The sequence below is a fragment of the Drosophila montana genome, unplaced genomic scaffold (genome assembly GCF_035044405.1).
Source record: "Drosophila montana isolate Dmon_TW-CO22-7 unplaced genomic scaffold, ASM3504440v1 contig_3833_1, whole genome shotgun sequence".
Lineage (NCBI taxonomy): Eukaryota > Metazoa > Arthropoda > Insecta > Diptera > Drosophilidae > Drosophila > Drosophila montana.
The window spans coordinates 1,519,179-1,531,627 of NW_026998704.1; the positions used below are offsets into that span (position 1 = coordinate 1,519,179).

Genomic DNA, 12,449 nt, shown 5'->3' on the forward strand with positions numbered 1-12,449 from the left:
AATTGTTGGGATGGGCTGGGCCGTGAGTTTGAACCTTTTTCCATTACGTGCTTGAAAAACTTAGTTTCGTATTCCCGTTAGGCCGTTCCATAAGAAAAGGATCGCGTCCATCTCTAGTTGCAGTGTGGCCGTGTTTTGACTGTAACTAACGGCAATCCTTGTAAAAATTCAAACTATTTTTTTCTATTCACTCGGTTTAAACTTTTATTAAACATACATATTACATGAGTTCTTGAATTTACTGGTTGATTTTAATTTTGTTTATTTATTTATGCGATTTAATTTGTTTTTTTATTTTGTGGTATGTAGTACATTTGTATGTGTTTATGTATTTATTTAATGGGATGCGCTTGGTGTATAATACTTGTACATTTATGCATGTATGTGTATATTTATAGGTATATAGAGCCATTGGTTAAATTGCAGCTCATCATCAACATAACTTAAGTGCACGTGTGCATAATTATTTCAAATTATGCAATCATTTGTTTATATAGTAAATACCCCAAAGACTCATAAATGTGCTGTACATAAGAGCTAGCATAATTATAATTTGAAAAAGTCCTTGAAACATATCCATTGAATATTATTAACAATATCTAATACAAGTTGAATCCGTTAACGATAAGTAATTAATATAGATTTTTGCTTAGTTATGTATAGGTATGTATATATGTATATATAGAGTAATTGTTTACATATTAATATCAAGTAAATAGAACCAGCCCGGTTAAATCAAAATTTATATCTTAGGTACATTCCTGCATATTCTTACTTCCTTCTCTCTTTTTTTTGCAATTTCTTTTTTATTAGACATGTATTTCAAAATAGCCATTTATAATCGTATACATACAAATATGTATAGTATACATACATACATATACGCTATGTACTTGTACATTAGTACTAAAGAGCATCTGTAAAATTAACATATTCAACAGTTGATTGTTATGAGGCGGATTTTCATAATATCATTCGTTACAGCATTTGTTTCCTCTCTACATTTTCTATCTTTATTTAAGTTCTTTTCGCATTGTTTATGGTTTTTTTTTTAGCTCAAATATAGCATTACATCCAACTACATACGTATTTATATTGTATCTTTGCTTTGTCGAATTCTCTTTTATGTTAACCTGAGAAATGAATTCAATATAAAAGCGATCTAAACGAGAAACTTAACTCACAGGATTACGAATTATTTTAATATAATTTCCATAAATATTAAATAAAATAACATAAATAATGATAACAAATAATATACAAAATAAATAAACCTCAAATTGAATCATCTTCCATTTTGTGTCTTGTAAAATATAATTATTTCTTCAATTGATATTTCATTTAATTGTTTTCTTTTTTTTTCTATTATAGGTACTTTATGTGTAATTTCCATTTAGTTATGTTTTTCCTGTGTTTCATGGAGTGTGTGAAATTTATTTTCATTGGTTCCTCTAGGACTAAGTGCTGTGCCTTCAATGATCCTTTAAATATCTCTGCTCGTATAGAGCCGCTTTCGTGTGATATGATTGCGATGCAAATAATATATAAAATGCTTATAAATATTATAGGTTAGGCAAATAATTTATGTGCAATATTATAAACAAAAAGTTGTAATTTGTCTAGCTTTGATCTAAATAAGCTATATCAACACTTATGCAAATAGCTGTAACTAATGGCAACGGTAAACAGTTAATAAATAAATAGTATTCACTTGTAATTAGTTTAATTAGCGCTATGACAGCAAATGTATTGCTTTATGTATATGAACCTCCAATATAAAATATATTTATTCATCTTTTGGTTTATGTTATTCGTTTATATGGCATATTTTTTCATGTATAATATAAGCACCAAAACCCATAATAAAGCAATGTATCAGGCAATTAATATTGCAGGCCAATGTCCAAGATATGTTTTCGGTTATATATTGTTCATTCTGTGCTGGTGTTCATGACTATGTGGTGTTTGTATGTATTTCCGTTTATACCCTATACCCATCGAAAGTAAAGGGTCATTTGATTTTGTGCAGATGTATGTAACAGGCAGACCCCACAAATTATATATATTAAATTATATATGTATATATATGTATATATATATATATAAAACTGGAGACGAACTTTGAAAGGTAGGTCTTCCTTTTGCCCAAGCATATCAATTTTATTTGAGATCATTGATAGCTGACACTGTTATTCACGATATCTATTATAATAGATATTCCGATTTATATGCATAGACGGGCTTTATAAGAGCTAGAGACACCAAATGTATTATGTAGGCTCTGCTATAGAATACACAGTTCCAGAATAGTTCACTTTTTGCGTACCTGCTCCCGCTTTACCAAAATATAATATAAATAACTGATTTTTCTTTAGCCGTGAAAATATTATAAAGATCGGAATCTTAAAACAAAAGTGCGGGGCTAAAAGTAGAGTTTAAATTTACTAATTTAAAAGGAAGCTCGTATGATTGCTACGGCATCTCGATGCTGGGTACAGGGTATCTTCTAGTCAGTCACTACCGACTAGAGCACTCTTACTGGTTCTATGACGGTGTTTTGTATGCGAGGACTATTTGTTAACTGGGGGGAAGTCACATGGGTTTACTGTGCAAACGGATTGTGTGGACTGGCACCGGGTATGTCCAGGTTGCCGCCTGTGGTCTGATAGGTGCCATACGGTCCTCCATTTGGATTCATCTCGTTCAAGCGCGTGTTGGACAGAGCCCGTGGTATGGGATTGCTGGGCACGCCATGTGGAGCCAAATGGGAAGTTTCTTCGGCCACCTGTGAATCGAAGAAACAGTTAAGAATATGCCCAAGAACTATATTGACCAAATTCGACAATATAGGTAATACCTCAGACTGATTCACTTAAGATGGTGACCCTGTATAGATATAATTTACCTGATGGGGATCTTCGGTGACGGGTATTTCCGATATGAAGCCCTGCTCCTTGCGGTAGAAGTTGATGAAGATGAACAGGCCGAGCACGAAGAGACAAGCGATACCATACCAACGGAAGGTAGCAGTAGTACCGTAGTAGGTGACAAACATACCACCAATGATGGCACCGCAGCCGCGACCTAAGCCATGATGGATGCCCTGGAGTACGCCCTGCGACGAGGCGCGCAGATGCTTGGGCGTGTTGTGAGCAATGTAGGAGCACGAGGCGGCCCACACAGCGGCATGTGTAATGCCCTGCATCAGTTCGAAGGGCAACACCATCCATGGATTGGTCAAATACGAGATGTACAGAAAGCGCAACACATTGCCCATCAGGCCCAGGCAGAGCACCTTCACGTGCCCAATCTGGGTGATCAGGCGAAAGCTGAAGAAATAGGCAAAGATCTCGGACACGTGATTGATGACGGAGGCGACGCCGAAAAGCGTGGGCGTGCCGCCATAGTCTTGCAAATGCCAGAACAGAAAGGTGAAGATCAGGCCAATGCCGAAGCCCATGAACCAGGCGACAAACAGAAACGAGGCGGTCTTAAGGTCCTTAAAATGTGTCAGCACCGTCACCCACTCGGGCAGCTCCTTGGCCGTCTGTGCAAACACCTTGGACTCGGCGCCAATGTGCGGCTGCGGCTGATGGCCGGCAGCATTGAAGCTGCTGACGCCGCCAGCGCAGGCACCTGAAGCGGCGCTGCCGCTACCCACAGCCAGTGATGGTAAATTGAGCTGGGCGGCCAGCTGGTTCATCGACTCCTCCTCGGCCTTTTTGTTGGGATCCACGAACTGGGCCGATGCCTGCTGCTGGCTCTCATCGATGGGCTCGTACTTGAAGGTGATCTTCGAGGCCGAGATAATGGCGCAGGTCATCAGCACCGAGAAAATTGAAAAGCAAATATTATAGTTCTTCTCCTTGTTGCCGGCGCCGCATGGATGATTCGAGAACGAGGTGGAGTGGTCCAGGGCAATGCCCACCAAAAACATTGAAATTCCCCAGCCGAGCGAGCCAAACATGCGCTGATGTCCATACTTATCCGCATCCTCGCCGAGAAGCGTTATGACCGCCGAGTCGGCCAGTGTTATGGCCGGAGCACTAAAGAACTCACCAATCAGGATGACCAACAGCAGCAAAAAGAATGCCTTCTGAATGTCCTGCAATAGTTACAACAAGGAGTGCCACTCAGCAGGCTCTTGACTCCACAAAACGTCGAATACTTACTGGCGTGCGGTACACCATGGAGCTGAAGATGGGCGTCACATAATCCCGATGGTGCTTGTCATCGTAGTTGCTCACGAAGTTGATGTGCACCGGCGAAATGCCCGCATCGATGCGTGGCAGCAGCAGCGATCTCTTGTGTCTACTGTGCCCCGATTCCGATTCGGCCTCCGCCTGCTCGTCGGCCTCGTCTGCGAGCATATTGTCATCGTAGTCGGCCTGATCGTGCTCCAGCTGACTAATCGGCTCGTACATGGCTGAGGTGTCGCGCTTGGAGCGCGTATAGGTGAGCACAAAGTCGGTGGCATTGCGGCGCTCGATGCAGTTGACGGCCTCCGGGCGTATAAAGCTCAACGGTATGGTGAAGAGCACCCAGCAGGCGAGAGAGGCGAGCAGCAGCTTTTTGCCCTGCCGGCAGCGATCCGCATAGGAGCCCCAGAATGGTGCCGAGAGGAACTCGACGAAGGGCCGCATGCCAACCAGTATGCCGCATTGGCCGGGATTCATGCCCATCTGCTTGAAGTAGACGCCCATCAGCGGGAACAGTGATCCGAATGCCGCATAGAAGAAAAAGTAAAAGCTCTTCACCGGTATCAGCTCCTGCTCCGTGCCGCCAAAAAACATTTCCAGGACTCCCGAAGCGCCGCGCACTTTGTGCGTTGAATCCTTTGCCTCCGGATATCTGCAAAGCAAACGTCATCTCCGCCGGACTACAACTACTAAAAGCCACTTACAAGTTGGGATCCACTTCGCCGCTGGCCTCAACGTCGACGCGCGGCCTAGCGCCCGCTGGTCCATAGCCAGGGGCCTGCTGCTGCCCATAGCCGATGCCCGCTCCTCCGCCCTGATCATAGCCAGCCGTTGGCTGTTCCTCGTAGCCATAGCCCATGCTCGACTGCTGTGGCTGTACGTAGCCGGGCGTACCAAACGGATTGGCCGCGCCACCTCCACCTGCACCACCGACCGCAGCATTATAGGGATTCATTTGTAGGCGCACTCAACTCTGACAACGTCTGTGTCTGTGTGTGCTATTATGCCCGCTTCCTGTTTCCTGACACTTCCTGCCCTGCAGCTCTTTTGTTTCAACTGTGCTTTTGTGCGTTGCTGCGCTTCTCGACTACAGCATCATCCTTGTTATTTTCCTTTAGCAGCTGTTTAGGAAGACAAAGGGCCAATTAGTGCTAAACGCTTTGTAAATGCTCGCCGACTGGGCAGGGGGCGTGTGGGTGGGCGAGTCCGGCAGCAATTATGCTCGATTTAGGATCAAACAACATTTATAACCAACGCTCATCCAACCAAGTAAATACTTTCAATATAAATATTTTGTATACAACAAGGCTGCAAAGCTGCTTTGAACACTTTGAGCTCGGAATTCCACTTTACAATGAGCCATGAACCGAACTGAACTAAGCCCAAACCAAACTATATTCGCTCAATAGAATCAGAATCACAACACAATTACAACTAAAACCACATATGAAAAAATTAACTAACAAATAAAAATATGACAATAAATTAAACATATAAACATAATTTCAAAGTAATGTCAGATCTATGTACAACTAGATTCCGTTGCATTGCAATTTATTTTATTTTGGCTGTTTCAGATCTCTCTAGAAAATACCTAAACTAAGTGCTGAATTTTCTACTCTTTTAGGCTCTATGAAAAGCGGGTCCAATTAAGCGCTTACCTATAACATGTAAAGACTTTTCACCTGTTGAGGATTGACATATAGTTTTCTGTTTGTCTTAGATATATCAAAGGAGGTCCGATGATTCCCTATCTTACAGGCAGGCTAATGCATTTCCCTTCAGCTGTCCCGCTTAACATTGAAAACACACATTTCATAATAAATGACAAAGCGGATGACACAATAAAAAACGGATTGAGCACTCTGACGGTTAGCGGGTGAGCTGTTGAATTCTGCAGGGAGAGGGCGCCAGAGGGCGCTCGGCTTTGCTTGAGTGAGTTAGTTGCATTAGCTATGAGCTTTGAGCGTCGCGTCGAGTTCAACTGAGCGAATGAGTGAATTTCGGTGAGTTTTGTGCCTTGCAGCTTTTTTTTATCACACATACGCACAGTTGGCACGTTCTAAATGTAGGTAAGTGGGTTTGTCTACCATAGTACCCACATATGTATGCGTGCTTGTGTATGTGTGTGTATACACGTATGCATGTATATAGAGCAGACTTGTTGTTGTTTTTTTCTTTAAAATAAAATATCTGCTTATGTTTTAAGGGAGGATGTGAAAAGTCGATTTTAAAAAATTAATGCAAAAGTTTCTGATTTCACTATTGTTTTTGCCTAAACATATGTCGGAACATGAATGTATATACTACTATATATATGTATATAGTAGAAATAATAAAATACTTTTCACAAAGCAAAAAAAAAAAGTAGTCCTTGAATTACACAACGATTTTAATAACAAGCACTTTAAATAGATAATCCATTTGGCAGAGCTACTCTGCATAGTCCTAAGCACAGTTGTGTGTATATACATATGTACGTGGTCTATATACACGGATAACTTGTGCACCATTTTGAAGGCCAACATTTTAAAGACACCAACGAAAAACAGTAACAGCGCAAATCACATCCACCCCAAAACTATGTATATCAGATTTTCTTTAAGGATTTCTTGAAGGTCTTTTATTTTTTGGAACTGCTTACACACCAATATTGTTAGCACATTTATTTGAAATTTTCACGGTAATAGCTCAAGGCAAGTGTTACGTGCGTAATCGATAAGCAAAGTTTTTCAACAGACAAGTCGCGTCTTGCCTCTATACGCGCATTTGACAATTTATCCAGCGCACACAATTTTTCAAGAGCCAAAAACGCTCAAGAACGAGGAAAAGCGGAAAACGGAAAAGCTCGCTCAAGCGCGTTTCGTTCGCTAAACTTAATGAGATTTGACACCGCTGACAGACGACATAAGCAGCGCCGGTTAAGAGAGGGCCCGGCACCCAAGAGAGAATTCGAAAGCTGACAGCTTGGCGCCAATCATTTGTGGCCCTTAAATCATATTCGAGGCTTTAGTTAGCGACTTTTTAAATTGTTTATTATAAACATTTGAAAATCAAGTAGGAAATCAAATCAATTTCAACTTGATTTAAATATTTTACTACGGAATATGTCAATTATAATTAATAATTGAATTGATAACGATAACTTTAGTTATAAATTATACATATACATATATATATATAAACAGCTATATGATTCTTTATGTAATAATTTGTGGCACTTAAATTATATTTGGAGTATTTCTTTAACGACTTTTAAAGTTGTTTATAAAAACTTATGAAAATCAAGTCGGAAAGCAAGTCAATTTTTTATATCCGATTGAATTATTTCACCCCTAAGGCATAAATAAATTGGAAAGTATAACAATCATTATTATATATCAAGAGAAATATGATTTTTAATTTAAACGGAATTTATTAACTGCATATTTACACAAAGCGTTTACGTCTCTGTAAAGCTATGGAAGCAAAAACCTTCATTATTTACCTTTTTTTTTTCATTCATTTGAATTTCTTTCTACAAACTTATATATGCATATGGATGATATCTTATTCTATTCCATGAAATAAATTTATTTAAGCAATTCGTTTAAGGTAGTAAATGGAGGTATAAAATAAAAATCAGGCCAGGAGATGTTCCCGGATAATTAAAATCCGCATAAAACCTGATTCAACTGTATATATATTGTAATTATTCCAAGCCTTGACCAGCCGCACTTTTAGCTAAGCCAGCAAAATATATATAGAGTTATATTCGTTATTTATTTTTACTCAGCTAAAAAAAGCACCTAAATTATCTCGTTTGTCATTCTCAAATAGATGCCGAGCGTAACAATTGATAAGCGTTTTCCGCTGGCGCGCTCCTCACTTAAGAAGAACGTTGCCAAGCATAATATAATTTACCTCATGTAAGCCTTTTGCTACAGCTACAGCATCACTCAATTTGCCATTTATTCGATTTCTTGAAAAACCAGAAATTCCCCACAAAAAATGTTTGTTTGATGGTATCGCAAATTAAGATTTATTTGATGTTTTCTTTTACGTCACAAGCTGGTATTTTGACGAAACGACTTGTGCTGATTAAGCTGTATACCCTATACGTATGTTCGCTCTGCTGTTTGAAGAAACGTAAAATATTATTTAAATATATAGAATATTATATTTATATATACAATTATAATTACAATTATTTGCTTCAAATTCACTTGGTGAGAAGAAAATTAGCTCAGTGTGAGCTTTAAGTTGCGAGTTTTGCCCAAGCGTAAAACTTCGCTTTCGCTCTTGCTTCGCTCGCTCTCCTCCTTTTCTCTTTGCATTTGGTGACTGCTCCTGCGCAAAAAATTCAATTAGGTTTTGCCAAGAACTCGACTCAATTCGAGCGGCATTTTACTCAACGCTCTCTTGTGGTTCATTCAAGTATTTGTTTCTTGCTCTTTTGTCTCTCTGCTTTTTTGTGTGCTAATAAACTGTTATTGTGCGCTGGGGAAGTTGTAATTATTTTGACGGCGATGAAGAGTGGAGTTTAAGGAGCTTCTTAAACTTCGCGATGTGAATGTGTATGCATGTTCATTTATGTTCAGGTATAAGCTGTGTATATCGTTGTATGTAGGTACGTCATGGGATTGATCGGTCGAACATTTTATTGCAGCCAAAAATGTTTGTTTTACTTGTACACAATCAAGTTTGAAAGGCTTTTTTTGAATGCAGATTGAGTTGACGAAAAAGAATCTTCTAGTTATTGGACATATGTCCCAAGAAAGTCTCCTTCCGTCCAGCTGCAGCTTAAAGCTCAAAAACCACCGCAAAGTGAGCGCAACAAGTGTAGGCAGGCAATCAAATTGTTTGGCTTAAAACCACGCGCGGGGATTTACTTGGGACGCTGCTGATAAGACAGACAAGACAACAGAGATCGATGACAGCTCGGGTGAATCACAATCAGCTAGCCCCGCACAGTGTTTCCCCAGAACAAAGGCCTTTGTATATAAGCGCCATGTGCGTCTACAGCCATCATCAGTAATCAGGAATAATACCTCAAAGCAACATGCAAAGCAGCAGCATTTTCATCCTGGCAGTTGTTGCCATTGGTGCCTGCGTCGAGGCCATGCCTCAGCGCTTCCAGACGCTACCATATTATCCAAGACCAACGGCACAAACGCGTCCCATTCGAGTGCGCCGCCAGGTCCTGGGCGGTTCACTGACTTCCAATCCGGCAGGTGGCTCTGACGCGCGCCTGGCGCTCAGCAAAGGCATTGGCACTCCCGATCACAATGTCATTGGACAAGTCTTCGCCGCAGGCAACACACAAAAGGGACCCGTTACCACTGGAGGATCGGTTGCCTACAACAAGTAAGTTAATCGAACCCTCTTCCTAATGAAGTGTTAACTAATGGACTTGCTTTCGCACAGTCATGGGCATGGATTTGACCTTACCAAGACCCACACGCCTGGCGTGCAGGACAGCTTCCAGCAGTCGGCACATGCCAATCTTTTCAACAATGGCAACCACAACCTGGACGCCAAGGTGTTTGCCTCTCAGAACAAGTTAGCCAACGGCTTCGAGTTCCAGCGCAATGGCGCTGGCCTGGATTACTCGCACATCAACGGGCACGGCGCCAGCTTGACGCACAGCAACATTCCCGGCATTGGCAAGCAATTGGGTCTGGATGGACGAGCCAACTTGTGGTCATCCCAGGATCGTAACACTCGCCTAGATCTGACCGGTACTGCCTCCAAGTGGACCTCGGGTCCATTGAACGGACAGTCCAACTTTGGCGGTGGACTGGGTCTAACCCATATTTTCGGTTAAATGTCAATTTAAATTTGACACTTACAAATATTTAAATTATTTATTTATATTACAAAATAAACAAAAAAATCATTTACAAAATCAATTTGCTGCTTTTGATTTTTTTAGGGATTATAAAAAGGGGTTGAAAGTGAATGTGGTTCCCAAAAAATTCCCAGCAGGGCAATAAAAGATGAAAAATGTTGGGGTATTTAATATTATGGAATTTCTACCGTATAAAGAGAGGATACCTTATTATGATTTATAGATTATAATTACTTTTATGTGCGTAAGCATTGAAGTGTTAATTCAAATTCCAACTGATATTCAGCATTACACTAATACATCCACAACCAACAATGTATGCACTCACACATCACATAGTTAAAGTAAATACATGCTATTTAATGCTATTAAGCCCAATAATTTTTTATTCCAGCTGTAAACTGTACCAAAAATAAAAAAAACAAAGTCAATGACTTTTTGGGATCAGTGAGGGCATTTTTTGGAGCACAAGGGAAATTCCAAATGTATCTTCCAATTTCGCAGATGTTACTATTTTCACTGTGAAAGATTTTGTCTGGGATCACCCTGATGCTACATATATTGAGCAGCTTGATTAAAGAAACTTAAACAAAATTAAAAGAATTTACATGTGTTACCTTAATTTCGACAAATATAATAAGTCCTTATCCGGACAGGCGTTTAATTCAAAATTCCCTATTGAGTAGACAGTCAGCTAAGTGCAAACTTTAAATTGCGAGGTTTCCCAATCGTAACAATCGACTTAACTTTCTCTCATTCTCTCTCCCCACTCTTTCTCTTCACTCGTTGACTGCTCTTGCGCATGAAATTCAATTATTTTTTTGCCAAAAAGTTCACTCAAATTGAGTGGCATTGTACTCAACGCTCTCTTCTGGTAATTCCTTTTGTTTCTAAATTATTTGCTCTCTCTTTCTCTTTGTAGACTGTAAATTTACTGTTTTTATGCTCTTCCGAACATACAATTATTTTGTGGGGAGTTGAGAGAGGAGCAGTAAGACAGGCCTCTTAAGGTCCATAATGTGTTATGTACGTAAACTTATACTAGTTCATCCCCGATCAGATCAAGTGACTTAGTCGCTTCAAGTAGATAACTTTGGGAAAAGTAAAAATTGAATTCCCATCAAAAATGTTTTCTGCCCTTGCTGGCACAATCAATCTAAAGCGACCTTTATACTTTCAAGTCTCACGTTCAATATAATGAAAAGTGTACAAAACTCCTTATTGACCTCCGGTAAAATTTCCTTCCGTCCAGCGGCAGCTTAAAGCTCAAAAATCACCGCAAAGTGAGCGCAACAAGTGTAGGCAGGCAATCAAATTGTTTGGCTTAAAACCACGCGCGGGGATTTACTTGGGACGCTGCTGATAAGACAGACAAGACAACAGAGATCGATGTCAGCTCGGGTGAATCACAATCAGCTAGCCCCGCACAGTGTTTCCCCAGAACAAAGGCCTTTGTATATAAGCGCCATGTGCGTCTACAGCCATCATCAGTAATCAGGAATAATAGCTCAAAGCAACATGCAAAGCAGCAGCATTTTCATCCTGGCAGTTGTTGCCATTGGTGCCTGCGTCGAGGCCATGCCTCAGCGCTTCCAGACGCTACCATATTATCCAAGACCAACGGCACAACCGCGTCCCATTCGAGTGCGCCGCCAGGTCCTGGGCGGTTCACTGACTTCCAATCCGGCAGGTGGCTCTGACGCGCGCCTGGCGCTCAGCAAAGGCATTGGCACTCCCGATCACAATGTCATTGGACAAGTCTTCGCCGCAGGCAACACACAAAAGGGACCCGTTACCACTGGAGGATCGGTTGCCTACAACAAGTAAGTTAATCGAACCCTCTTCCTAATGAAGTGTTAACTAATGGACTTGCTTTCGCACAGTCATGGGCATGGATTTGACCTTACCAAGACCCACACGCCTGGCGTGCAGGACAGCTTCCAGCAGTCGGCACATGCCAATCTTTTCAACAATGGCAACCACAACCTGGACGCCAAGGTGTTTGCCTCTCAGAACAAGTTAGCCAACGGCTTTGAGTTCCAGCGCAATGGCGCTGGCCTGGATTACTCGCACATCAACGGGCACGGCGCCAGCTTGACGCACAGCAACATTCCCGGCATTGGCAAGCAATTGGGTCTGGATGGACGAGCCAACTTGTGGTCATCCCAGGATCGTAACACTCGCCTAGATCTGACCGGTACTGCCTCCAAGTGGACCTCGGGTCCATTGAACGGACAGTCCAACTTTGGCGGTGGACTGGGTCTAACCCATATTTTCGGTTAATTATGTCTGTTTGCCATTTACGAATATTTAAATTATTTATTTATATTACAAAATAAACAAAAAACAAATATATATTTTATATTTGAAAAATCAACCTATTACTTTTATTGGGCTGATAATCAGAGATTGAAAGCGAG

At 40.9% G+C, this 12,449-nt stretch overlaps 3 protein-coding genes across 4 annotated transcripts; 2 read left to right on the top strand and 1 right to left on the bottom strand.

Moving 5' to 3' along the window:
* Positions 1-2,415: 2,415 nt before the first annotated feature.
* On the bottom strand, positions 2,416-6,998 carry jef (major facilitator superfamily domain-containing protein 6 jef). 2 transcript variants are annotated; one of them, XM_064695847.1, is made up of 5 exons: positions 6,848-6,998; positions 4,904-5,320; positions 4,173-4,851; positions 2,906-4,105; positions 2,416-2,785 (listed from the first exon to the last, which is right to left on the bottom strand). In XM_064695847.1, exons 2-5 carry the CDS (start codon positions 5,152-5,154, stop codon positions 2,603-2,605), a joined length of 2,313 nt encoding a protein of 770 aa, XP_064551917.1. In that variant the 5' UTR covers positions 5,155-5,320; positions 6,848-6,998; the 3' UTR covers positions 2,416-2,602. The 2 variants fall into 2 exon arrangements, with proteins under 2 accessions (XP_064551917.1, XP_064551918.1); XM_064695848.1 differs by lacking the exon at positions 6,848-6,998 and adding an exon at positions 5,501-5,643.
* Positions 6,999-9,194: 2,196 nt separating this feature from the next.
* On the top strand, positions 9,195-10,090 carry AttA (Attacin-A). Its single transcript, XM_064695779.1, has 2 exons — positions 9,195-9,545; positions 9,606-10,090. Exons 1-2 carry the CDS (start codon positions 9,241-9,243, stop codon positions 10,003-10,005), a joined length of 705 nt encoding a protein of 234 aa, XP_064551849.1. The 5' UTR covers positions 9,195-9,240; the 3' UTR covers positions 10,006-10,090.
* A 1,415-nt stretch (positions 10,091-11,505) lies between these two features.
* Positions 11,506-12,402, top strand: LOC135437990 (attacin-B-like). The gene is made up of 2 exons (XM_064696126.1): positions 11,506-11,852; positions 11,913-12,402. Exons 1-2 carry the CDS (start codon positions 11,548-11,550, stop codon positions 12,310-12,312), a joined length of 705 nt encoding a protein of 234 aa, XP_064552196.1. The 5' UTR covers positions 11,506-11,547; the 3' UTR covers positions 12,313-12,402.
* The last annotated feature ends 47 nt before the right edge of the window (positions 12,403-12,449 follow it).